The sequence below is a fragment of the Phalacrocorax aristotelis genome, chromosome 2 (assembly GCF_949628215.1).
Source record: "Phalacrocorax aristotelis chromosome 2, bGulAri2.1, whole genome shotgun sequence".
Lineage (NCBI taxonomy): Eukaryota > Metazoa > Chordata > Aves > Suliformes > Phalacrocoracidae > Phalacrocorax > Phalacrocorax aristotelis.
Window position 1 is genome coordinate 22,795,114 of NC_134277.1, and position 25,936 is coordinate 22,821,049.

Consider the following 25,936-nt stretch of genomic DNA (forward strand, 5'->3'; position numbering starts at 1 on the left):
TACTAAATCCCCCGCAGTGAGGCTCTGTGTACAGCCGTGTTTTACAGAATAGGGTCTCTTTTCCTACACAGGGACTTTATCTTGATGAATTTTGGAGATTTTGTATATTTTTTCTCTGGAAACATGAGATGCTCAGGAGCAAGTTGGAGCTCCTTCACAGCCCAAATCATATATCAGAGAGCCCAGGCACACTTATGTTATACCACACATGCCAGAAATCCCAGCTGCACAGAAATGCCACACACTTTGTTCAGCAGCTATTTCTTGGTGTGAATTTAGTGTAGCCAACCATCTTCCACTGCTTTGAAGTTTCACATGGTCTTCACCTATAAAGTAAACTGAAGAGGGCAGGATGTGTGCCCAGTATTGGTATGTGATCAAACACACTGTTCAATGCTCCCTGGACATGGGTTTGACCTGTGCGAATTTGCATTCCCCTAGGCAATATCCAGGCATGGTTTGGAGGTTAGCATGGGCCAGACACCACTCCCAGTAAGCTGTCTGGATGCAGCCAGAATGTACAGGATGCCAGCTATGATGTGCCATTCATCCCCGAGCCAGAGAATAATTTTATATACTAGTATTTATCTAGTTGAGGGAGTTACTGTAGAGCTAGTAGCATGCTGGGAATTCCCAAGTGAAGTAACTGCACACCATTTTCTTCACGTAGAAAAGACCTAGTTTGCCTCAGGTGGGAGGGGAACTCAGCTGGGAAAAGGTGCCAGCCCCATATTCTGAATTCTTCCTTTCAGAATAGAGCAAAAAGGGTCAGAGAGAGCAGGGGAAACATGAACCCTGGCTCACATCTTTCTGCAGAACACATCTTCAGTGTATTTTTCAGAGCATAAGATATTCATTGGTATTTTGTGGTCTGGATAACACAACTAAACACATAATCCTGTCTTCCTTAGTACCCTGGCATCTTTTCAAAGTGACAAACAACATCTAGACATCATCTTTAATATGAGCCAGAAAACTAAAGTCTTCTCGGTGTTTGACCCAGGTCAACAAGTGTAACCCTTTTGTTTCGAAAACATACTGTCATTTCATATATGGTATCCTCCAAGTATTTCTCACTCACTGCAAAAATAGCCTTATTTTTTGAGCAACTTACCTGAGACAATAGTGGAGGAATCTAAGGAGGAGTTTCTCTTTTGGCAGATATATCCCAGTTTCCTATCACATGCCTGGTTTTCCCATTTGCCATTCCTACCTTGGAAGGTCCCACATATTTTTCCAGATTCCACAGAGGGATTTCCTTTAGGAAATAGACACAACATACAGAGAAGCCCTCTGTTAACACTGAAAATTTTCACCTCATGACAGGAGGGAATGCAGCTTTTGCAGCTGCAAAGCCACTGGTGTATCATTCTTTAGAGTAATAATTCCCAAGAAAGGTGATGAGGACACCACTGGGATGGCCAAGAGTGCCGACGTCTCAGACATGAGACTTGCTCTTCTCCCATGCACTGCTTAAGAAGAAATTCCGTGTATCTGAAGTACTGCAGCATACAGAAAAAAAGCTTTATACAAATAAAGCTTTTATATAAATTCCTTATGGGGCAGTAGTATTGCAAACACTCAGCATCCTTTACTGTTCAACACTGGACTTGAAATGCATATTTAGTTCCACAGGAGTGCTCGCCATTTGGATTTCCCTGTAAGTCACAACAGCTATTATGAAAATACATAATATGGCAGCATGAGAGACTGTGACTTAGATCCTAAGAAAAGAGTGGAAATTTACTAAGGTAATGTACATCAGATAAATGTCATAAGCAGTAACTGAGAAGAACAACTGAAAATATTTCTTATGCAATGTTTCTCTTCTGTTTTTTTTTTCTCTTTTCTTTACATTCTCTTTATATGATTTCTCATTAGTTTCTTGTTTAGTTTGAATAATATACCTGATGAGAAAATTGTGGATGAAAAAATATAGTATGAGCTATAGATATTTGTTTTTAACTGTTTTCTTAGGTGAGTTCTCTGCTTTTTCTGTGAAATTCAGAATTAATGGTGGTCCATCTCTGATGTGATCCCTACCACTGTAGTATTCTACGTTTCCCATAATCCTCTGTAATCTGTGAAAATGAAACCTAACGAGTTAGGTAACAGGTATTTGGGGAAGAGAAAAGAATTTTGGCCCAGACGCTGATCATCATTTCAGAAAAGTGCATTTACCTGGAGCCCAGTTTAGGTATCTGAAAGGACTTCCCCCAATCCACTGCCAGCCACTGTCAAGTGCACTGAAAAGACCACTCCAGAGCTTTGCATTGACACCCAGGTCACTAGTGAGCCCTACACGGCCAAAAGAAATGAGCAGTCAGGTTATTAAATGCCTCTGATTTTGTAAGTTATTCAATAAAACTTGAAATAAAATTTTGAAGAATGGAAAAGAAAAAATGTCATAGATTTTTTCTTTAATATAGGTTAGATTTTTTCCACTACTCTAATACATATTTTTTTTGTGATAAAGTGAGAAGCTTTTTTAAGAATGTCACTAAGACATATTTTCACAAGGTAAATGGAAGTAACCATGTTAAAACTCTTGGAGCTGACATATGTTTTAACCATATGCATTAATTTTGTTGGGTTGGTTTTTGTGGGTTTGGTTTTCTTTTTACTTTACCTAATAAATACATTTGTTCATGAAGGTCTGTGACACTTAATAATTCCGCATTCTGTTGCTGGCAGCTTTTTCTTGCTTGGTGCCATGTCAAAAGGGACTCCGAGTTTATCTGATAGTGAGTTTCTGTCACAGGATTTGTTTTCCAAAGGTCATTGTGGATGGTGTCTATAAAACATGATGACAGCAACTTGACAAGACATTCATACTTGCTAACACAGAAAATTAAATCTTCATTGCAGACTAAAACTATGTAACTATAATTTGCTAAGTTTTTACACACAGTTTGCCCCAGATATATACTTTGTCCATTCAATACTAATAATACACTAATAACATAAGGAATTCTTTCTCCTTACAAACCTGATTTTTCTACATTCACCCTGTTCTTTTTTATTTATTGTCATGGTTTTAGCTGGGATAGAGTTAATTTTCTTCACTGCAGCTGGCACAGTGCTGTGCTTCGGACTTAGTATGAAAACAATGTTGAGATAACACACAGATGTTTGGGCTGTTGCTGGGTAGCGCTTGTACCAGTCAAGGCCTTTTCCAGCTTCCCATGCTCTGCTGGGGGCACAAGAAGCCGGGAGGGGAGGGGGCACAGCCAAGAGAGCGGATTCAAACTGGCCAAAGGAATATTCCATATCGTGTAACATCATGCCCAGTATGTTACCTGGGAGGGGCTGGCTGGGGGGGGGAGGCAGCAATCGCGGCTCGGGGACGGGCAGCGTCGGTCGGCGGGTGGTGAGCGGTTGTATCGTTTGTGTTTCCATGGATTTTTCCTTTTTTTTTCCTTTTCCATTTTATTATATTATCATTATTGTAATTATTATCATTATTATTATTATTATTGTAATTATTAAACTGTTCTTATCTCAACCTACAAGTTCGGGGGTTTTTTGTGCTTTTGCTCTTCCAATTCTCTCCCCCGTCCCGCAGGGATGGGGGGAGTGAGCGAGCAGCTGCGTGGTGTTTAGTTGCCGACTGAGGCTGAACCACGACATTTATATAACTCATCTACTTCTCTCACAATTCAGTCCACATTAAACAACTCACTGATGTATTCTACCTGTACACACACGTTTCCCTATTTACTGCACAGATAATCTAGGTCTCCACATCCATTTCATACCTTGGGACCCCTCTTATGCTCTCCCAGACCTCCCAACATGACAGAAATGATCATTTCCAATCAGATGTGAAGCAGGGGTGAAGGGGTAGGGCATTTGTGCTGGGGTTACTGGAAAGCTGTGTTGGGTGATTTGTGGGTGTAAGGAGCACTGGAGTACTGAAGGCAGGTGAAGGTGGCTGCCTGTGTCCTGCACTCTTCCATTTGCTCCAGTCCTCCTATTCTCTGCACCATCCTATAATACACCACTGTCTCCTGCTTCCCTATATCTCAGCTTCCTTATCCACTACACTTCTTTCTGTCTTTCATTTGCCCTGACTTTCTTCTCACATAGTCTTAGAGGTTTTCTCTTCCTTTTTCCATCAGTCCTAGTCACCACCCTCACAATACTCCCCATATCTACCATGCTCAGGTGATATGAACTAGTGAACTAGGCTAGCCAGTGAACTAGGCTAGCCAGAATCCAGCTCACTGTCCAATGTTACTTCCACATCCCAAGGACATTTTGACCATGAGAGTAGATGAAACTTTTGCTTAATGCCTTTCCTGAAATCTTTATAAATAAATTACCTTTTAGTGGACAATTTCCGAAAACTTGGTCTTTGTCAAAATCTGAAGAAGTTGCACACCAGAGAGAGCCTGCATCCTCACTCCGAGGGATGCACTCAGCATACCATTTACCATTGAGCTTAAAAGGGAACACACAAGGTGCACCAAAGGCGTTTCCTCCCAGTGTATAGATATCTACGGAAAGAAACACGGAGCAATAGCAGTCAGCTAGTACCAAATGATCACCACAGTGTCTGCTCATAGGCCGCTCTCCATGGACAGAGTTGAGCTGTGCAAGAGCCCCACACATCAGTATTTCATTACTACAAAGCATTCCAAGGCTGTTGGGCCAATTAGATATGACTATGGCAAGATATTCGGGATTAAGTCTCTCAAATAACCTTTATTTGGCCCTTGGCTAATTTCTGTCTAATTTTTTCTTTTTATTGCTATATGGACTACTGTGTCACAAGCAGTCATGTCTCAGCTCCTGCCATTCATCACAAACTTCTGTCCTCGGATGATATTTAGGATCTTTTTTTTTTTTCCCTGTATGGTAGAAGAGGCTTGAAAAGGGGATATCAGAATATTTTATTAGTCTTCGTAAGAGGAAGTTGTATCTTAAATTTACAAGTGACTCTGCTAGTAAGTGATCCTCCCATCTCTGTGCAGTCTAATTTGCTGCTATCTGAACAAAATTATTACAAACTTCATTCCAGCTCCAACAGTTGTAGGACACAGCAAAAATTTCATCCCTTGTTATTTAACTTCCCACCCTACCAATGTCACAGTAGCAAGGAGTTTGAGGTTGAACATTTGAGCCTGGATGCCCACTCTACATAGCCCAAGAGGGATAATAATGCAGGAAAAGGAGATCTGACTCTCCAGTGTTGCTTTGTCAGGGTGGTAGGCCGTATTGCATCTCAAACCATTAAAGCACTTTTTCCTTTGGCTTTTTCCTACTTTTTGTTCTTGCTGGGCCTGGGAAACACCAGGTAAACACTGTTAAAAGAGGATCATATCTATGGTAACTAGAGATTAACTTCTTAGAGATAGTACATAGTCAAACCAAGTGATAGCAACAATAAATTTTTAAGTATAGCACAATTAACACTTCTACAAATTGATCAGACATATTTTGAAACAGTCATAGATTTCCTCCCACTGTTGCTAAACAAAGAGAATTCCCATTCTCCCTTATGATTACATCATAGGCCTTTGTCATTTTATTCTATCATTTGACAGAATTGCGCTTTCTGAGTTATGCAGAAATGTGTACAGTTGTATTTGCCTTACATTTCTGCTCCCTACTTGTAGTCAGCTCTGCTACTGATATCACTGTAAGAAAAGGGTTGCTGCATGACAAACAGGTGGTGGAATGCTTTGTAAACAGAGGCAGCCAAGTTACCAAGAAATAGAGATTAATTTTCAGTACTCACCCTCATAGCGCTGGGAGCACACGCTATCTGTGGTTCCATGGATTTTCCACCTGCTCCCTTTGTCCGATCCTTTGGACAACCTGATTTTCTTCCCTTTCCCTTTGCCATAGTTGAAAAATAGATCCTTGCCATGGGTTGAAAGCATCTCATTTCTACATTCCCACCACTGGAGCTCATTCGTCCTATTACAGGATTCCAAAGTGATGGCAGCCTCGTCGTCCTTGGTGAGCACTCCCAGGCACAGCTTGAGCGCCACGCTCAGCAGCTGCGTGGCAGAGACCCACCTGAACTTTTGAAACTCATTGTGCTCATCACAAGTGGTAGTTATAACCGAGCTAGAGTTTTGAGCTTGGGCGCAGAGCTTGCTGTCTTCATTATAGATGGAAAATATTCCACTACCTATAAAATAAAATGAGAATTTAAACATCTGAAGAGAGATTTTGTAGGAGATAAGTCAGTTACTTGCTGTTGACAGTCTGCTACAACAAAAAATTGAGTATATAGAGTCCATAGAGAAAGAAATCAAGGGAGGTTAATCATCAGTATAAAGGATATTCATCAAAATGTCCTTAAGATGCAAGCAACACAGAAGCTGAAAATATAGCTCTTTCAAGAGAAACTGCTCTTCTTCAGATCCCTCCCTAAAGCACACTGTTCTCAAAATGCTATTCAGAAATGACCTTTATTAAATTTCATGAGTTCTTCAAAGTTCCACCGCCACACCGCATATTAAACAGGCTTTGATTTTGCAAGTAAAATTACTTTTTGCTTTAGAGCTATTAAAAATGGTTTACATACTCAAGATTCAACCATTTTTATATTTGGCCCAGAATGACATTGTGGTTTTCATCTCATCTAGCAAGTGGGGTATTTTTCATTTTTGATTAATTATTTTGGAAATCTTCAGCAACTGTGCAAAAAGTTGTTTCTTCACAGAGTTCAACTTGCGAGTTTCTCAGGAGGGAAGCCACAACTTGCAGCATCATCACTTTGGTTCTGAGCACAGTTAAGCTAAGTAAGTATCCTAAGTGCCATTAATAGCTACACTTGCAAAAAGAAATGTGAGACACTGCATGACAGGGTTTTGTTTCTTCAACCTCGGCTTCAGAAAAGGGGCACAACTTCAGCCTGCTCCAAACCTTGACCATTTTTGCAGCTCACCTTGCATCCCTTAGCTCCCCTTTAAGCAACAGCAACATCATCCAACTCGTTCTGCTGTGCCATTGGGCTTTACTGCCAACCAAGGTTTCTTGCCAGGGATGGAATAGTTAAATGGGGCTTCATAACACCCCGCATCCCAGAGCTGTCAGGGAGTGGTCGAACAGCCTCGGTGGTGTTTCTCTGAAAGGCTTCAGACCTGAACAAGCCAGATGGCATTTCCCCTGGCACAGCTCTCCTGCTGCAGTGATCCTCGAGAAAGTAGCAGAGGATGGGTTAGAGCCAGCTTGATCTCACACAAAAACATGCACATAATAAATCCTCCCGTAGTGGGTTAGTTCAGCGTTGGCTTGTCCCTGCTGCCATTCAAGGGATAGCACGGGACTCCTGCAGTTCTCTAGCTGGGACCTTCCTGCAGGAAAGAGCTGCAGACACAGCGTCATTTGTTTTCCTCTCAGCAGTAGGAGTGTCTGAAATCTAACAGACAGAAGCTTTTATGGCCCTTTCTAAAGCTGTCAGCTTAGAAACAGGATTCCAATATGCAACGATCAGTATGCCATAGTCTATATGAGCTGTCTAGGAAACTCAAAGCACACATCAGCCAGTGGCTCTGTGCATGCTGAGGGGACACTGCCCTGTACATCTAATCTGTTCTAATCTCCAATACAGTAATTTCAAATCAGCTTTTGTCTGCATTCAGATGGCACATTTTCAAGAATCAGCACCGTCTAGGTTATGCCCACATCTGCTGGTGCATTTCTTTCACTCATACACCACCTTGAAAACTGGGTTAAGGAACCAGAATGCCTAAACACATACCACCATACCTAAGAATTGAGTAAAACTGTTTCAAATTACACGCTGTGACCAGCTCTAAACTCACTGTTGACCAAGGAGGACGTCAGGAAAGCACAAAAAGAACTTGCAAACCTCTATACTCAGTAGAGGACAAAGACTTACCAGATGTTTGAAGAGATGTAAAGGAAAAGAGAAAAATCAGCAGCAGGTAGACATCCATGGCCAAATGTTTCACTCCCTTCTCCTCTCCACATCAAATTGATGCTGAAGACCAAAGCTGTGCCTTTCAAGAAAACCCTTCTACACTGAACGGGATTAACAAGTCCTTTTCAAGTTTTAAGACCCCACAGATACAAGGAAGTTCTGAGCTGCAAATAAGGAACTGTATCATGTCACATGAGTAATTTTGAAATAATACATTAATGAATAAACTTTGCTTTCTGAGCTAGTTTTTCTACTGTATAAAAGCATTATCTTGCATGGAAATATCAGATCTAAGAGATAACATTTCAGTGAGGATTTTTTGAAACACACCTTACAATTCAGGATCATTATTTTTATGAAGAAGGTGATGTGAATGTCTCTTTACCAGAAATAGGCAAAAAGGTAAAAAAGAAGGGTAAGATAAATAAATTATCAATAAATGATTAAAAACGCCAGAGTACGATGCAGTACTGTGAAAAATGGGCTGCAACACCATGCAAAGCAAGTAACTAGGACCTTGGAATCAGAGAATTTTGTCTCTTCTCCCAAGTCACTAGCGACAGAATGAGAGGAAACTGCTTCAAGCTGGTCAGGGGAGGTTTAGATGGGATAGTAGGAAAAATGTCTTTACTGAAAGAGTGGTCAGGCACTGGAACAGGCTGCCCAGAGAGGTGGTGGAGTCACCATACCTGCAGGTATTTAAAAGACATGTAGACATGGCACTTCAGGGCATTGTTTAGGACACATGGTGGTGTTGGGTTGACGGTTGGACTTGATCCTAGAGGTCTTTTCAACCTTAATCATTCTATGATTCTCCATGTCTGCAGTTCCACAGAAAAGAGAAAAGCTGTAGAAAAGAGGACCTGTGTTCTTCAGGAGGCACCTGTCCCTCCTTTTGCTCCATTCCTGACTATATGCAGGAGCAATGTATGAACTGTTGTATGTGATGTATGAACGTCAAAGGTGACAGCAACAACTGAAGAATTATGAAAAGAAACCACACAATTCTAGGAAGAAGATAACCTGTAACTGGCAAATGGTGGATTTTCAATTATTGCTAGAAATGAGATCCCACTACTCTGTGAAAGTTTGCACCCCCTGAAGATGTTCTGACAGAATTCTGATTTTTACTTTGAAAAACCTCTCTCCTTTATGATAGGTGAAAGAATTAGAAATATGTAGAGGGTAGGGAAGAGAAAACACACTCCCAGGGAATGTTTACATCCTTTTTTGCATATGGCCTTTGAAAAATCCCAGTGTCCATATCTTCAGGAGAGGCTGGTTTGGGATAACTTCCCCAATGCTGTATTTGCAGCAAGTCTTTCCCTGAAAATTGTTGCTGGGCAATGAAAGCCCTAGACACCTACATGAACATGTGGGAACCTGCTTCTATTGTTCTGACTCAGATGCAGTTGGATGACTCACTGGGTCTAAAAAGGTACACAAGGAATTAGAACAGAAAAAGAATAACAACAGTGAGAGAAAACAGTGTGACCTGAAGGCCGGTGGGTGCAGCTAGACCAAAAACATGGAAAGAATGGGAGCCTGAGAGCGGCACTGAGACCTGAGAGAAGTGGGGGAATAGAGATGGTGGCAGATGGTCAGTGAATTCTGATGCTTATGCAAAGATGGCTGCACTGAGTCTGGCGTAGATTCCAGTACTCACCAACATGGGAATGCTCTACGCTGCAACCTCAACTTTCCAACTTCCCTTGCTTCCTTGTTCAGGAACTCCAGATGTGCGGATGGAAGAAATATTTTTATTTATTATTTAGGCAGGAGAAATGTAATGCCTTGTGGTTCTGCTCTGTACAACATCTCAGCATCTCCAAAGCTACTGGGAGGCAACAACTACAATCACAACAGGGAGAACGAAACTAGCTCCGTTCTGAAGAAAGATCAGTGTTTGGTGAAGGACTGTTATCGATGGTCTGCTGAGAGGCCAAAAAAGAGTAAAGCATAGTAAGGTCAGCTTCACCTCAGTGTTTGTACATTTGTCTGAGCAGTCCCCATCACAGCCCACAAAGTGGGAAAGAAAATCAGAAGATTGCAAAGATGCACTCCAGCATCTTCCACTTGCCAAGGCACAGCCTGAAATGTTAGAAGTGGCAAGGAAGAAAGGCTGCTGGGTTTTGTGTTGAGTCAGCATTGTTCCTTTGGCAATCTCTGCTCGCAGGCAGGAAGTTACACTCACAGTGTGCAGATTCACCACCTTTTCTCTGAAGTCTGAACTCTTCTGGAGGAAAGGGGAAATGAAAATTAAGCACAAGGGTATCAAGAAACGTAGCAATGTGCAAAGAGGCAAACCTTTACACGCTATCAAATATTGCCATTAAGTCATTCCTCAGCTGCCCACAGAAAGGGATGGGTGAGTCCCTCCAGGTTCAACCAGATGCTTCCCTACAGAAGTTAAAGAATTCATTTTCAAAAAACACTGTATTAAAATCTGAAAGGAATTCTGTGATCATTTGGCCTGCTATAATTTGGTAAAAGATTTGAACCCAGAGTCCCCACATATAGCACAATCACATTTTCCAACTGAAAACACTTTTTTTAATAAAAAAGAAAGATGCTGTAAACATTCTAGCCTAAAAAAGACCCAGAAAGTGAAGAACCTTTCCATTTCTCCAGACAGGCTCAAAACATACTGAAAGAGCAACATAAGGCACTTTCACACTATATTTTCATGTTAGGTAATCAACTTTTTTTTTCTTTCTTTTATCTAAACCCCCAAGATCAAACATAAAAAATCTTGGCAGAATCAGAGGATTATGGATATGAATTATTAGTGATCAGTTAAAAATTCCCTTTGCTTTTCTACCCATTACTTATGTTTCATCTTGTTTATCGAGGAATTATTTTCCTTGGTTTTACAGCAAGAATATTTCAGAAAAGCAAAATCCCAGTTCCTCTGTGAATGTGTATTTATACAACATACAGCCTGAAACCTCCCCTAAGCAGTGGCATCGGCTCAGGAGACAAACTAAGAGATCACAAGAGCAACAGGGCAGTTCTAAGGCAACTGGCCATTCCCAGCAGGACTGGCAGCCGGTAGTAGACAATGGCTGAAGGAATTGGTGATGGATCAGAGTAGAGTAAGTAACAAATTATATCACATCCATATGCTTATGAATCATTCCCAGGAAGACACACTGCTTTTTTTCAGTCAAATCGAGCTACTTGGATCATTTCCCCAGCCCAATCTTCAGAACTTCTTTTATGTAGTCAGTCACTTGTCAGGACCGTTGCAGCTCAGCAGCAGGAAAAGAGGACATAATGCCAGATCACCAAATGGTGTTTGGGGAAACCATTGCATGACAACTCAGTCGAGGGAAGATGGAAATAACACGAGGGTGTGGAAAGAGAACACCAGTTTGGAAACTACTCTCTCATTTTTTCTTGATATTGTATGATCAGTTTTGTCACAAGTATGACCAAAGGAATGATGATGTTAGAAACCTGGGATGAGACTCTATTCAGATAGTCTAATAAATGAGTTGCCATCACTGAAAGGTACTAGCTTGGGGGGGGGTGGGGTGGATAAAAAAAGCAGAAAACCAAGACAAAACAAAAAACCCCAAAGAATCAAACCCAAACAAATAAAAAACCCCACCAAAACAAAAAACCAAGAAATCCTATTTTTCAGAATTACAAGTCCCTAGGTAAAAGCCTTCCATTTACTCTTATATTAGTTAGACATCCTTCAAAGTGTTCGAGGTTGATCGTTTCTCTACATTCAATTTAAAAATTCCTATCAGAGTTTGTGTATAAAGCATCAGCACTCATCTTCAGCGTACTACATGGAACTGCAATGATTTCCTGTGCTGTAAATGCCACTACTTCCATGTTTGCTCTTTTTAATGGGACATTTCCTTCAATTCCATTGTATTGCAATAGGAGGGACAGGAAACCATGCGGCTTAAATTTCCCCCTCTTTTGAAAATCTTTCAAGTCTTTTTCACTAAACTCTTTCTAAAATGAGTAGATCCACCTTCAGAGTAGAGCTTCTGATTTGGAACCTACTCTATTTATTCTGCACCCACTTGGGCAGGAGAGCAGAACAGACACAGCATTTCACAGAAGCAGCTACGCCTACTGCCAGCTATCAACTACCACGGCATTTTTAATTCTCAACTCAAAGATGATGCTGGATGTCAGGCAGAATAAACGGGTAAATATGTTCAGGACTATCCAAGCTCCGGGAGCTGGGTTCTCTCCCTGACACTCTTTAGCTGTAGAGACATATCTGGTAAGTACAGTAAAGCACCAGAAATGAGACATCGCCTCAATCTTTATTTTCTTTCCAATCATGTATTTGCATATATGCATGTGATGAAATGTTATCTGACAGAAGCACAGGGTGCGCGGATACTGCCTTAAGATTGTGCGGGGCCCCAGAACAGGACTGAAATGCTTTTGGGTAGAGACTGCACCTATTTCTTGTTTGCACATCAGCCACTGCAGTGAGGCTGGGATTCCAGTCAAGGCCTCTTGACCTCCCATTCTCCCTTCCACATGCCTTTCTAGTTGGCACCACTTATCCAAATAATTGAAACGACATCTTCCGTAACATCATCAATCAGTCAGTCAGGAGGCTGCTGGCAGGTAAGCCACATCAGAGGGCCTGAAGAACCATTAGAAGTACTACTCCTTGAAAAGACACGCTCAAACAACTGTGCATTACAACTGGAAACAGCAGTAGGCGCAGGGGCAAGGAAATAACTGGGAGAAAGACAAGAGCCAGAGGAGAAAAGCATTCCAGGGCAAATTTCCCCATCTTACCTACACGCATATGTAATTCAACATTTTTACTAATTCATTCAGGTGACATTTTTGGCTTGGTTTTAAGCAGACAATCCCTGGACAGATTCAGGAAAATGTGGTCAATATATTACTCGATCACAACTTTGGATAGAATGTCTCTACCATTGTGTCATCTCCATTTTAACTTTACCCTGTTACAGAGTCTTACATAGACAAGAGTATAAAATGAAAAACTATTTTAAAAAAACCCAAAGCTAGTTACTGCTTATTTCACAGAATAAAATCTGAAACCACAAAAACAAACCTTGCAAACCTTTGTATGCAAGCGAGGAATCATGCATGATTTACATTTTACAAGATTTACAAAAATTAGGAATATAAACTCCACATTGGGGAATCTAAGATTTCCATAAATGGTAACAGATCTAGCCTTTTTAGAAAGGAAATAAAATCAGTAGCAACTAATACTTTGGTAAAGTTAAATTGTTCTTGACTCCCAGCACACACCCCACAAACCTGTGCTACTTATTGAGAGGCTGTAGGAGAGCAGTACCAACAAGCGATCACCATGACAGCTACCCAACGCTCCTATAAACCTTCAGCACACGTGTAGGTAGTGTTCTTCCCTCTCCTCAGTAACCGTCGTCCTGAGAGAAGGAAGTTTTGCCATGACCTTCATCACCTCTCCCAGACAAACCCGCTGTGGCCAGCCAGAACACTGGTGGTTAATGCCAACCACGCTTTTCCATTCCTGGGGCCTGCCCCCAGATTTTTTCCCAATTAAAGCCTAGGACACAGAAACTACAAGAACTACATACTTGGTTCTCTGTGTTGTCTGTAATTGTGGGAACTGAAATTATATTGTGAAAGGACTTTTTCTCCACCTGGTTCAAAGATGATGTGCCTAAATACAAACTTGTCATCTGGCAACTATCCCTGCAGTTAAGTCCCTAGAACTACTTGAAAGCTGCTAGAATGAGAGAGGTGTTTGCTGAATAGCTTGGAGAATCTGAGCAGTAGCATGGTTTGAAATAAATCTGGTGCAGAAACTTCAAATCTTGGGAGCCTTCTCAAGTGGATCTACCTATATTTTTCTTCCTTTATTGCATCCATTTGTATTGTTCCATTTAATAATTAGTCAATATTGTCTCTTTCCTTAAGACCCGCACTCACCAGTGTTGGTCTTCAAATCATGAGATCTGAAATCTCACACATTATACAATGGTTACAAAACAACGTAACTGCTGTATATAACATTACGCACATACTGAAACTGGTTACTACGGTATTTGCACATGAGAAAATAGCTTTGGCTTAATTCTAGTTGCATAATTTTATTAAAACAAGGCACATTTTATTTTATTACATTACATTTTACATTACATATTACATTACATTTCATTTTATTACATTACAGTGTCGCATGTTCATTCTGTTCTATGTTGGTCACAAGATCCTTTGTGTCACTAGTTCCAGAAACTGCGTCACTATTAAAATACAAATTGTTCTCAAAGCTGTCATTAGTTGAAAAGCGATTCTTTCGTCTCTTGTAGAAGAGGTAGCCTGCAAGGCCACTTCCAACTAGGATGAGGATGACAACAATAACTACAACTCCTGTTTTACCGTGGTTCAGAGTAGGAGCCCTCTCGTCCTTTGTCATTGCTGAAAACAAGTACAAAGTAATCAAGAGGATGCTACACACTTTTTATCTGATTACTGGAAACAATTTCTTTAGAAAGCATGATGTTTTAAGCAAAAGTGTTCTATTTGTTTCAAAACAACGAGAGACAAAGGTAGCAACATAAAATTTATTTATTTAAAAATGCTAACTTTGCACGCTATATCACAAATTATCTTTTCTTAAAATCTGCATTTGGACACTGAATGGTGTATATTGTGTTCTACTAGGAAATAATATGCTCCTAGGAAACAGATATTGTACTCAGGTATATCAGCAAATGTAAGAGATATATGATTTGTTCTGTTTATGATCTTACATGGGACTAGTTTTTGTCTAATTGAAAGACAATATTCTTACCTTTTGTAGGCATTTCAGCGGGTGGCGTTTCAGCTGCTGGTGGCATTTCAGTTGCTGGCATTTCAAAATATTGAAAAAGAATTATGTTATTATATTATTCTGTTATTTATTTCTATATTTGGAAAATCATAATGAAAATCATATTCAGAGAAATATATGGTAAAACACACCACTAACTAAAGAGAAAACACTTGCGTTTTGTCCATACAAAGCTTTCTACACCTAACAAAAACCATAGCACAATGGCCAGTTGTACTATGGTCTCATATATAAGTATTTACATAAACTAGCAAAAACGAAACGTCAAGGAGCTCCATGGAGACAGATCCTGACATCAGTGTAAAGCCACAAGAAAATCTACACAGCGTCTTCAGGACAGAGATGATCAAACATAATCCTCAATATAATCACAAATCCTTGCAGTTGTTATCTTATATAAGCATAGCAAGTGTAATAAATTTGGTTTGCCAAGCAACTTTAATGGCCTACCTACACAGACAATTGAAATCACTCAAGAACTCCAGAAAGTATTAGTACGTATCACATCCAAACTAAAGTGTTTGTAGCTCATTTAAAATTTAATACCTGGCCCACAAAATCTGGCTTGCTGGGAAAACTGGGCCGTCATTTAAAATGAAGAGCCATATTTTGCCATGTGGACATAAAATCAGTCTGTAACTAAATCTTGAATCAATGTATCATGGTCCGTTCTGAAAAAGGTGAGCCCAGGAAGTTAAACTGTTTTCCAAATCTCCCCACTTACATTGCCTGATTTCATTAATAAAACAACAATCTCGACTACCAAAAATTTTCCAGAACCCTGATGGAGTGTCTGCTGGCCCAGCTAGTTTTGCATGTAGAGATAAATATTACTCTATATCTGGCTCTTCAAAGTAAAACCAGACATGGTGATTTGGATGTTTCCAAGAGTTTCTATCAAGAGAAGTATCTATTAATGCTATTTACAATGAAAAGCAGCTTGTTGCTTTTCTGCAGTATACCATCATGCAAATCTATGGAAAACAGGGAAACTGGGAGCCTTCTATACTTGCACACTTTTTAAGTGCTTGCTGGATGTATTGCATGTTTGCTACGTTACATGTCATGTCCAGTTCTGGGCTCCCTGGTACAAGAGAGAGAGCGAGCTACTGGAGGGAGTCCAGTGAAGGCCCAGTAAGATGATGAAGGGACTGGAACATCTCTTACATGAGAAAAGGCTGAGAGAGCTGGAACTGTTTATCCTGGAGAACAGAAGGTTCAGGGGGGATCTTATCAATGTATACAAATATCTGAAAGGAGAGTGTAGAGACAACACAGCCAGGCACATCTCAGTGGTGCCCAGTGACAAAACCAGAGGCAGTGGGCACAAACTGAAACACAGGAGGTTCCCTCTGAACTTCAGAAAACACTTTTTAACTGTCAGGGTGACTGAGCACTGGCACAGGCTGCCCAGGGAGGTTGTGAAATCTCCATGCTTGGAGATACTCAAAAGCCGTTTGGACATGGGCCTGGGCAACTGGTTCTAGGTGGCCCTGCTTGAGCAGGAGGTGGGACCAGATGACCTCCAGAGGACCTTTCCAACCTGAACCATTCTGTGATTCTGTGAAGATAATGCTCCCTTAAGTCCAAAAGCACAGAGTAAAAAACAGCCTCGAAATGTAACAAGGAATAGGAGGAAATAATGCACATTATGCAAATTTGGAAAATAATCTTCTGGCTGCATTGTTTCATTTGACTGGAAAATTTTTGGAATATAATAACCTTGTTCCTCACCAAAAAACATTGACTGACAGAGTTCGGTACAGCACTGATCATGCATATTATGCACCTCACTCTTGGTTTTTGGTATGAGATCACTGCATGCTAAACTGTCCTGCAAGTGGTTAAACAAGCAGTATATTTAGCGACATGAATCGGCTCTACCTGAAAATGGAGAGTGAGATGCCATGAACATGATATACCTAGCCACTATTTGTAGCATGATCAACTAGCACCTGTCAAACTGCTGAACAGCTCTTTAGAGTACCTCCTTACTTAAGAAATAAAGTTAGATTATTTATGGAATAGACACACTAGAGAATTTCAAATTACTAAGGTAAAAATTACCTCAGAAAAATGGAACAGAAAGGCTTCAGCCACAGGTTTGTGTTTGTAGCCTCTTCAGAAAACAGCAAACACAACAAGCAACAAGTGCAGGTAAAATTATGCTTCTAGCACCCCATTTATTAGCCTATAGCTATTTAATACATTTTTTTCAATTGTACAAATGGAGCATTATCACAGGTTTGCAAAACCGTGCCAAGCCAAGCTGCATTTCTGCAACACTGTAGGATTCAGTTATGTCCTGTTCCTGAATGAGCAGCCATATAGTCCTTGCATTGAAACTGGCATTTGGCTGACTCCATGGCACTCCAGCTCGGGAGGCTAGACTGGCTGAAGCTACTCCTAAAAAAACCTAGCTTTCATCTGCTTCAGCTCCTTGAAAAGTCTCAGTATCAAAACAGGTGAATGCCAGTACCAGCACAAACAAATGGGTTGAATAATTGGAAAGGAAGGGTAGCCACTGACTTTAACACTCATTACCTACATCTATGACTATTCTGGATAAAGAAGAAAATAAAGTGCTTTTTTTTCGTCAATCACAATGTAAAAGGGCAGGTGAGCAGACTCTGAATGGATGGTTATATCCATCAGTTCTGCAGTATTTCCTGTAGAAGATACAGTCATCATTACAAGCATGTGAGTAAGTAAGAACAATTTTGCACAAGAGCAAATTTATAGAAAGAATAGCAGAATTTCTCTCATTTCCAGTCTTGTAGAGGAAGTGGGTATATTTCAGCTACTACATGCATTTCACTCTTCTCAGTAAACTTTAGTAAGAGATTTTGATATTGCAATACATGCTAGAAGAAATTATTAGAATGACTTTTAGGAAAACATATGCACTAAATGTCCTTACTGTGAAATTTGCACATTCAGTTATTTCAGGACACTTCCAGCTTAGCACATTCAGACTATACTATTTGCTTTGCTTTTCATTCATTCATCTTCTCAAAACAGGACAACACAAAGACAAAAGGTCCAAAACTGTTCATTAGTTTTCAATTCATAAATACACAGAAAATTCACAGAAACTCTACTTCATACTCAGAAAATGCATGCACTTGAGACTTCTGGAGGGAAATAAGCAAAGGATATTCCTCAGGCTGAGCAGAGGGGATACCCTAAGGAACATGTTTTCAAATAAATGAGACAAATTTGTGTGTGCAAATTATAGTACTAACTTTGTGATTACTCAACAATTATTAACACAGAACATGCAAACTTGTTAAGTATATATACTAGGTAGAATCAAGATAGGAACACAGTCTTTTTAAAACAATTATGAAGGGACTTGAGCACTGGTCAGCACTTCTGCTTTCTGACAAGAGTTATTCTTTCTTTTTGTTGGCATGCAAATATGCATCCTTTGGCATTTATAAAACCTCAGAAATACCCAGCTAAAATGCACTGTGTGTAATGGCCATCTACTAATACTAGCACACAAGAAGCAAGCTCCATACATTAAACAAATTCATAAATGTAGCACTTACTTTTCGGCTTTTTACAGACATAGCCTTTGTAGGAAGAGCAGTAGATATTGTTCCAGTACCCAGAGTTTGCATACATTTCAACACAGTGCTCGTTTTGTTGAGGGGAAGGTTCTCCTACATTCCAGTTGACAAAACTCACTGCAGTGTTGTCTAGCCACAGCCATTCTCCTAATTGGGAGAACATTGAATATGGAAAAATAAGATAGTATCAATTTCTATCTTGACACCTGCTCCACATTTACTGCCTTCCTGAGACATCTACTTGTGGCCACTCTTGGAGACAGGCCACTAGACTATTTAGATCTTTGGTCTGACACATCTTGTTGCCCTTAAGTTTTTATGCAAATGATACAATACCAGTCTTTGGAAAATGGCAGGCCAATCTGGTTTATGATGTTACAAAGGCAAGAAAGTTTAAAGAAGTATCTCCCACAATTTATTGCAATGGTGCAGTGTCAATTATTTATTCAGTTTATAGACATTACTGATGTCAAAAGATAATTTATCTTCAGCAGAATGCCCTTTATTTCAGCAATTTGTAGGGAGGTTTTGTATTACTCTTTTCAAAGCCCCCACTGAGGTCTTTCTAAGTCCAGTTTTCTTCCATTTGTTTTTCAGTTTCTTCTCCTTCCCACTGACTTTACACACAGGATTTTCCTTTTTAAATATCTGCTTCAAAAATCTTGTGATCACTGTTGTCCAACTATGCTGGGACTTTCTGTCTCTTCCTTCCTGTTCCTTTTTTTCTTCTTTCTTTTAATAGTGTTGTTTATTTAGAATAAATGTGCCCCTTGTGACTCTTAAGTTGTACTCAAACAAGCTAATTCTTAGACTCAGCATGAAAGTTATGTTTTGTTTTCTCATAAAATTCTTCATATTTTGCCATATTTTTTTAAGTACCTGCCACCCCTTTTGGTGGCATCTGGATACAATTGCTCTTCCATGGATATGAAATTTAGTGATGCAGTTATGCTGAAATCACTGTAATCACTATCTAGTAATACAACGACATGTACTTGCTGAAGCAGCTCTTGTTTATGACCACTGTAAGAACTGTATTGTTCTGCACCTGCTCTAGAAGCACTTTAAAAAAATACGTATTTCATGCATCAGTTAACCACATGAGTAACTTCAGCTTTTCTTTATGTGTTATGCTTATAAATCATTACTTTCTTCAAATTCTCTCCTCCTCTACTGAAAATGTTCCCTTTTCTGGGTTAAGTTTCGAGTAATGTAATTGAACACTCATCTTCTCCCCAGCTGGTTTGTCACCAAAGTGGTTGAGCAAGCAGTTGTAAAAAAACCCTCCAAAACTCAAGAAAACCCCACCCCAAGTCACCTGAACTATTCTGCAGTCCTGCCTCTGACATTGTTATACTGGAGCGTTCAATATGAACAGCACAAGACTGAAGCAACTTTTTGGTCTATCATAAAGACAGAAATATCTGTTTAATTGAATACTAACTGTATTAATGCAAGATTATCATAAAATTTAAGATTTAATTAAAGCAGCATGTTGCCTGCTGTCTCTTACCTTCCTTACAGCGAGGCATAAAATAGAAAAACTTGTGACACACAATTCCAGAGACACATTTCCAGCTTCAAAGTGAAGCTGTGCTGAGGGTCAGCTGTAACTAAAGATGGGTGACTGGTCATGCCAGGATGGTGATTCCAAAGACTAGAGGTGGTGTTAGCCACATTGCTCTCCAGCTCAAAAACTGGAGTATCTCAATGACAAGCATATTGACCCAGGGCCTCTCCACATTTTAGAAGAACCATTCGACTTCGGCTGAACTCCCAGCACAGTCCTGTCTGTACTCTGCTATGTGCACCTTTGTGCCTTACTTTGTTGTGAATTACTTTTCTTGCTCTGAGATTAACTTTCTGTGCCTCGTCTTTCTGTTATATATTACTGGTTATTGCTTGATTACAGCTGACCAGCTTTCCCTATGATGATAATAATGATAAGCTTTTCTAATTTCACTTTTTATGTATTACGAAGTATAATGTGAAATTTTCAACACCCATGTCAAACAGCTTGTGACAATTATTCACCAAAAAACAGACGTGAAATTAAATTACCATCCACATTTCTGTACATTCCTGTCCAAAAAGTTGATGTTTTCCCTTCAAGTGGTTCAATGGTGTATGCCAGAAAGTTGGCTTCAGCTGAGTCTTCAACCGATACCAAAGAGGCACCTGGAAGACACAAAGACAAAAAAACCAAATCTCTTACAGGCATGAGTTTCACAGTGGAAATCATTCTCATTGTCCTGGCAAATGCCAGTCTTATTTTTGCACCTGATTATCTGTTCCAAATTCCAAACAGAGTGTGAAGTTCAAAACAGAAACTAACTGCATAGTATCTTATGAAGGACTCAGGCATTGTTGCTAATGTATTTCTTATCATTTCCATGACATTGCACTACTATTCTGTTTGTTTCCTCATCCACTGGGAAACAGCAACATAACTGAGCAACAACTGTAGGCAAATTACAACAAGCCAATATGGTATCGGGCCTAAATTTCTACTGATGTGTTACCATTAAAAAAAAAAACAAAAAACAAAACCAAAACCCACCAAACGCTTGAAACAAAATTGAAAGTTTTTAGTAAAATGTACGTATAACTTCAGTCTGTACCCCATAGAACTTCGCATATTAATGATTAAATGTTTTCTGAGCCTTTCTATAGCTCATGTGTAGTACCTACTGTGCTGACTTTCTGAAGCACAGTCCTTAGTGTAACGCTTTAACCAGGTCTTGTTTATTTTCCTACATGCTCTTTGCAGCCATCAGAGAAAGAAAGACCATCTTGGTCATCTGTTGCCCAACTAGCGTAGTACCGTGTTCGTCACCCACGCACAACACTAGGCATTCTGCCGTAGTGATTCAGTCTGCATGATGCTCTAGTGAAGTCAAGAAGTCACAGCATGGAGCCAGCAGACAGGATGTGCTACATGACTTTGTATGGATTGGCATTAAACACTGGAGAAAGTGCATCTTCAGTTCTCTTTAGCATGGGGCTGTAATCCAGTCAATAGGTATGGGGTAACAGATGTGGGCACTTGATCAAGTGCCAACAAATCAAGTGCCAACAAAAAACAATCAAGATGGCACTTGATTGTTTTGATGTGGCTGTTGAATTTTTGAAGGTTTTTTTTCTCAGGTAAGGAAGGTACAGTTACAGACAATGAAAATATAGAAGTCACTTGAATCACTGCTGAGCTACTGATAAATTCTACTATGGTTCAGAATTCTACTATGGGTAAGATATAACTGGAAAACATCCAACTGCAAACAAAACCCAGAGTGCAAGCAGGGACAGCAGAATATAAAAGAACATGGAATGTTCCTCTTTTTTCACTGTAGTCTTTATGTTTTTCTAATTGTTCCTCTTTTGCTGAATGGTATCAGATGTTTGGTTACTGCTAGATTGTGTGATAGAAGGCTTCACTGCACATCCACAAGGGAGCACAGAGAGACAATGGCACATGGGAGACCCCTTCTCTGGCTACTTCCAGGCCCATCACAGGAGCCATTAGCCCATCAAAGACCAATCTCCACAAGCCCAGAGGAGCAAAGAGGCACAATGGCAGGAGAAGAACCTGAATTATGGACTCAGAGGATGGGACATCCTGCTCAGGCCCCTCCTAGGGCTGTCGCAGGACAGCTTCAGCCCTAGTGTCCAGGCGTGAAACCCATCAAGACAAGTTAACATTAGAGTACCTTTGAAAGTCTGTTTCAGAAACTCAGTCCTCCAAAGAAAAGAAATGTTATTTAATTTTAGCAGAAACTTATTCAAAATTATAATCATTCTACTTAAAGCTGAGCTACAGCAAGAGTGTTGTATTATGGAGACTTTTCTATATTGAAAAGTGTATTATCTGGTATCTTCACCCAAATGTTATGTGAATGTTGATATGGAGCATATAGTGAGATTTAAAGAACATATACCAAAAGTTCCCTCAAAAATTCTAGTTTCTCAAACTAGAGCTGGCAACATACTAGTTCATGAGAACCCAGGAATGAACCTGAGTATCAGCAGAATGAGTGAGATTCTTCTTACCCAGCTCTAGGTGTCTATATTTGACGTGGGTTTCACTGGTAGGTTTATTATCGGTGGAGTCCTAATCAACCCAGTCAGTGAAGTTTAGGGTGGAATTCACCTGACCAAATGTCACTATGTACTTCCAGTGCAGAAAAAATCTGTATTCAGTTCCACTGACAGCATGAACAAGATCTCTGCATACTCTAATGGGAGGTTAGACACCTAAGTCTCATTGCCACCAGTGCTATAGACATATGAAGTCTGGCAAAATGAATCTTACATCACTTTTCCAGAGAAGGAAGTTGTAAGAATGAAACAACAACCCAACAGCCCTGGTTCACTACTGTATTATCCAGCCTAGAGAGGCATAACCTTCATTCCAGTGGCATAAAACTGCAATCAGCAAGGGGAAAATTAGATCAGGAATACAAAAGATATAAAATACCATTAAATTAAGATTTTGTGACTGCTGTGGATGAGGCTGACTACCTTCTAGCAGGTTCAAAGGCCAAAATTTCCACTTTTGTGATTTCCACTCCAGGCCACACAGCTCCTCTAATGCGTGGTCCCACACGCATGAAAGACAGTGTGTACCACTGGTAGACAGCTATTTGCCATCTACCCCCAAATTAAGGCAATAACTGTATGCAACAGTCGTGTCCAGTACTTGGACCATCCTTGAAATCACAAAAATCCATAGCACATGTTCATCTTTCAAAAGAGAGGAAAAACAAGTCAGAAAGATGTGCTCTTTGATTAAGGAGGATACTTACCTAGTCGAAGACATTCTAATGATGCCTGGGCCCAGTTTCTTGTAGATGATGATTCAATGTAGTAGCAATGACCTCGGAAGGGGATCCAAGACTTGTGTCCTTCTGATTCAGGGCACTTTCCTGGAAGCTGAGGGGGTTCGGTAGGAGCTTGAACTGTTTTAAAAAAATATTGTTAAAAAAGCACAAAGTTTAAAGAAACAGCTTTTATACATTCTTTTATCATTAATAGATTATTCTAACCCAATGTTGGAAAACTCATTCACATCTTTGAAAAAATGTAATCTTGATGTTCTATACTGCTTACTACAATACAATAATGGAAAAAAGTCCTAAATCTGTGAACAAAAAGTACTGCAACTGTAGTCTCAGGAAATCTAATTTAGGCAAAGAGTCCAAGCATACTTTTATTTTTTAACACATTCTAAGTTCAGCTCAACTCTACTCACGAATGTATTTTCACACCTGACTGCTTTGCTGAATTAGGGCCCATATGAACTTGGTCCCATGGGTTGTGACCTAATATCAGGGAATGCAGAAGGCATTATCAGACGACAGTAACAGGAGTTTCAGGTCAAAAACATAACAGGAGGCAGCCTGAAGAAGTATCCTTAAGCATTTCTATACTGCCTGTAGTTTGTTATTCAGTTATAAATGGAAAACCTGGAAAGCTGTTATAAGTAAACATTCCTTGTGACACCTTATGGTTTGGTCATTCAGCTCTTCTCCCTTCAAACACCCTACCCATGTGACTACTACCAAACATTCATTACCTTTTGGTTTTTGAGGGTTTTGGTCTTGCATGCTTACTCGATGTCACAATAAAGAGCAGAGTAACATGAGTTTAAGCTTTGCAAAATATATCTAACATTACTTATGCAAAGTGACTAATAGTGTGACTATTCACAGTCACACTAGCTCTTCCTTAATATGTGTTGGCCCTCATTTTAAAGTAGCCCCATTCAACCCAAGTAAATTTTAATGATTTCATTTATTTAGCTCTTGAAACAAAAAAGGCTTCTAAGTGTATATCAGCAGACCACCCAGCACAATGAACTCTAAAGAGAAAATCATTGTAATTACAATGGTTAGATTCAAGTTCTTACCATCAGGTTTTTTGCAAACAGAGGAGTAGCTTTCATTGCAGGGTCCTGTCTTCCAGGCTCCAGAAATGTCTAGATAGACACAGCCTATTTTCTGCTTTGGCTCCCCTTCAGCCCATTTAGTATACTTCATTCTCCAGTTATCAATCCATTCATAACGGCCATTGGTCTAAGAACAAAACAAATCAACAGGAATGATTAAAATCTAAACATTAACCATTCCTTCATCAGTGAAATATCTGTCTATGCAGCAACTTGTGCTTCAAGTTTCTTATTTTAGATATCAATAAGAAATACAAATGGCTCACGCTTTAAAAATACAGCAGTGCAATAAATGTTTTTCAGCAAAAGGAAATGCAAAGTGACACTGATTTAATTTTGGCTTAACAAAACTGTTAATTTAGGGCTAACAAAAATTTCATTTAAAATAATTTGTAGAAGTGAAAGTCTGATGACTAATTTTTGTGCTGCTTCCCCCCAAATTTCAAGAAATGTAGATTATTTTAACTTAAAGTATATTTAAAAACTTTATCATTTCCCACTGAAGCTGGTGAACTCAGTGAATCATCCTGTTGATTAGGTTAGGGGAATCTTTTGGTTTTGGAGAAGTGGTGTGTTATGTTTCTTTCATGTGCTCAGCCAAATGCAGTGAATGTGGGACAAGTGTCTGTACCAAGAAGAAAGGGTGTTGTATTTTAACATCCAGAAAGTCTCAAAACATAAAAGAACTGGGAGAGGGAAGACAAATAAAATTAAATTAGGTAAACCAATTAATTATTTGGTTAACTATCCTCAAAAAGGTTGAAAAAGTCATAGCAACAGGAACTTATTCTATTTCTGAAAATGAGGTATTTTTATTTAGAATAAATGCTTTCCACTGTACCTCTTAAGATATGTGGATTTTGTCTCAAATACACCATATATACAGCAAGATATTTTAAGCTGTTAGCCTAAAATCTCTTGTTTGCAAATGCACAGAGTGTAATATCACAGAAAAAGTGTGAAAAACATGTAATATATACAATTTAATCAGAGTAATGAAAGAGGATGGATCCCTACCTGTAAATCTGACAGCATATAAAAGTATTTAGGACCAAGATATAAACTAATAAGCTAAAGCGAAGAGAGATAATAAGACTTTTCATTTCCCAATTTGTCCATATGAGAAGCAGCATGAGGTTCAATTAGTCTGATGTTCTTACCACATTACTGTTAAGACCAATCCACACAGGCACCCCATACTTCAGTATCTTTAGCCACAGGAAAGAATGACTGTAGGGGTCTAAGACACTGGAAAGGTCAAATTGATCACGTTTGCAGTTTTTTCGTGCATCCTCCCATGTCATTTTGGTATGGATGAACAAATAACTACTGTTACCATAACGGATAATGCTGGATGGGGATGAACTTGTAGAAGGCAGAAACTCAGCATCTATAAAATGAAGGATGAAAAAAAGACTCATAGACTTGTTCAAAAGGGGATTATGATTTCACTGTGGCTGCAAACAGAATTAAACAAAAAGCCTTTTTTCTTGATTTTGTATTTCCTGACTTTTGATCAGCACGGGTTATATGCACTATTCTTTAAGCCAGCGTCAGTAGTAAAATTCAATTACAAAGCTGTGGAAAGCAAAAGAGCTGCTTAAAGCAACCTCAGACAAGGACTAAAGGATCATTCTGTAAAATCCTTCAGAACAGTCTTACTGAAATAAATT

The 25,936-nt window shown here is 39.5% G+C and overlaps 2 protein-coding genes across 2 annotated transcripts in view; both read right to left on the reverse strand.

Moving 5' to 3' along the window:
• Positions 1-8,053, reverse strand: part of LOC142052506 (macrophage mannose receptor 1-like) — a 33,935-nt gene extending 25,882 nt beyond the window's left edge. Inside the window, exons 1-6 of the mRNA XM_075082711.1 lie at positions 7,862-8,053; positions 5,744-6,142; positions 4,326-4,499; positions 2,630-2,794; positions 2,182-2,298; positions 1,115-1,258 (exon numbers count right to left, since the gene is read on the reverse strand). Coding sequence (XP_074938812.1) covers positions 1,115-1,258; positions 2,182-2,298; positions 2,630-2,794; positions 4,326-4,499; positions 5,744-6,142; positions 7,862-7,919 — 1,057 coding nt within the window. The 5' untranslated portion in view covers positions 7,920-8,053. The remainder of the gene's footprint in view (positions 1-1,114; positions 1,259-2,181; positions 2,299-2,629; positions 2,795-4,325; positions 4,500-5,743; positions 6,143-7,861) is intronic.
• A 4,848-nt stretch (positions 8,054-12,901) lies between these two features.
• Positions 12,902-25,936, reverse strand: part of LOC142052508 (macrophage mannose receptor 1-like) — a 63,259-nt gene continuing 50,224 nt past the window's right edge. The window contains exons 24-30 of the mRNA XM_075082712.1: positions 25,424-25,653; positions 24,225-24,390; positions 23,122-23,274; positions 20,381-20,497; positions 18,299-18,466; positions 14,706-14,759; positions 12,902-14,329 (exon numbers count right to left, since the gene is read on the reverse strand). Of these exons, the coding sequence (XP_074938813.1) occupies positions 14,079-14,329; positions 14,706-14,759; positions 18,299-18,466; positions 20,381-20,497; positions 23,122-23,274; positions 24,225-24,390; positions 25,424-25,653 (1,139 nt within the window). The 3' untranslated portion in view covers positions 12,902-14,078. The remainder of the gene's footprint in view (positions 14,330-14,705; positions 14,760-18,298; positions 18,467-20,380; positions 20,498-23,121; positions 23,275-24,224; positions 24,391-25,423; positions 25,654-25,936) is intronic.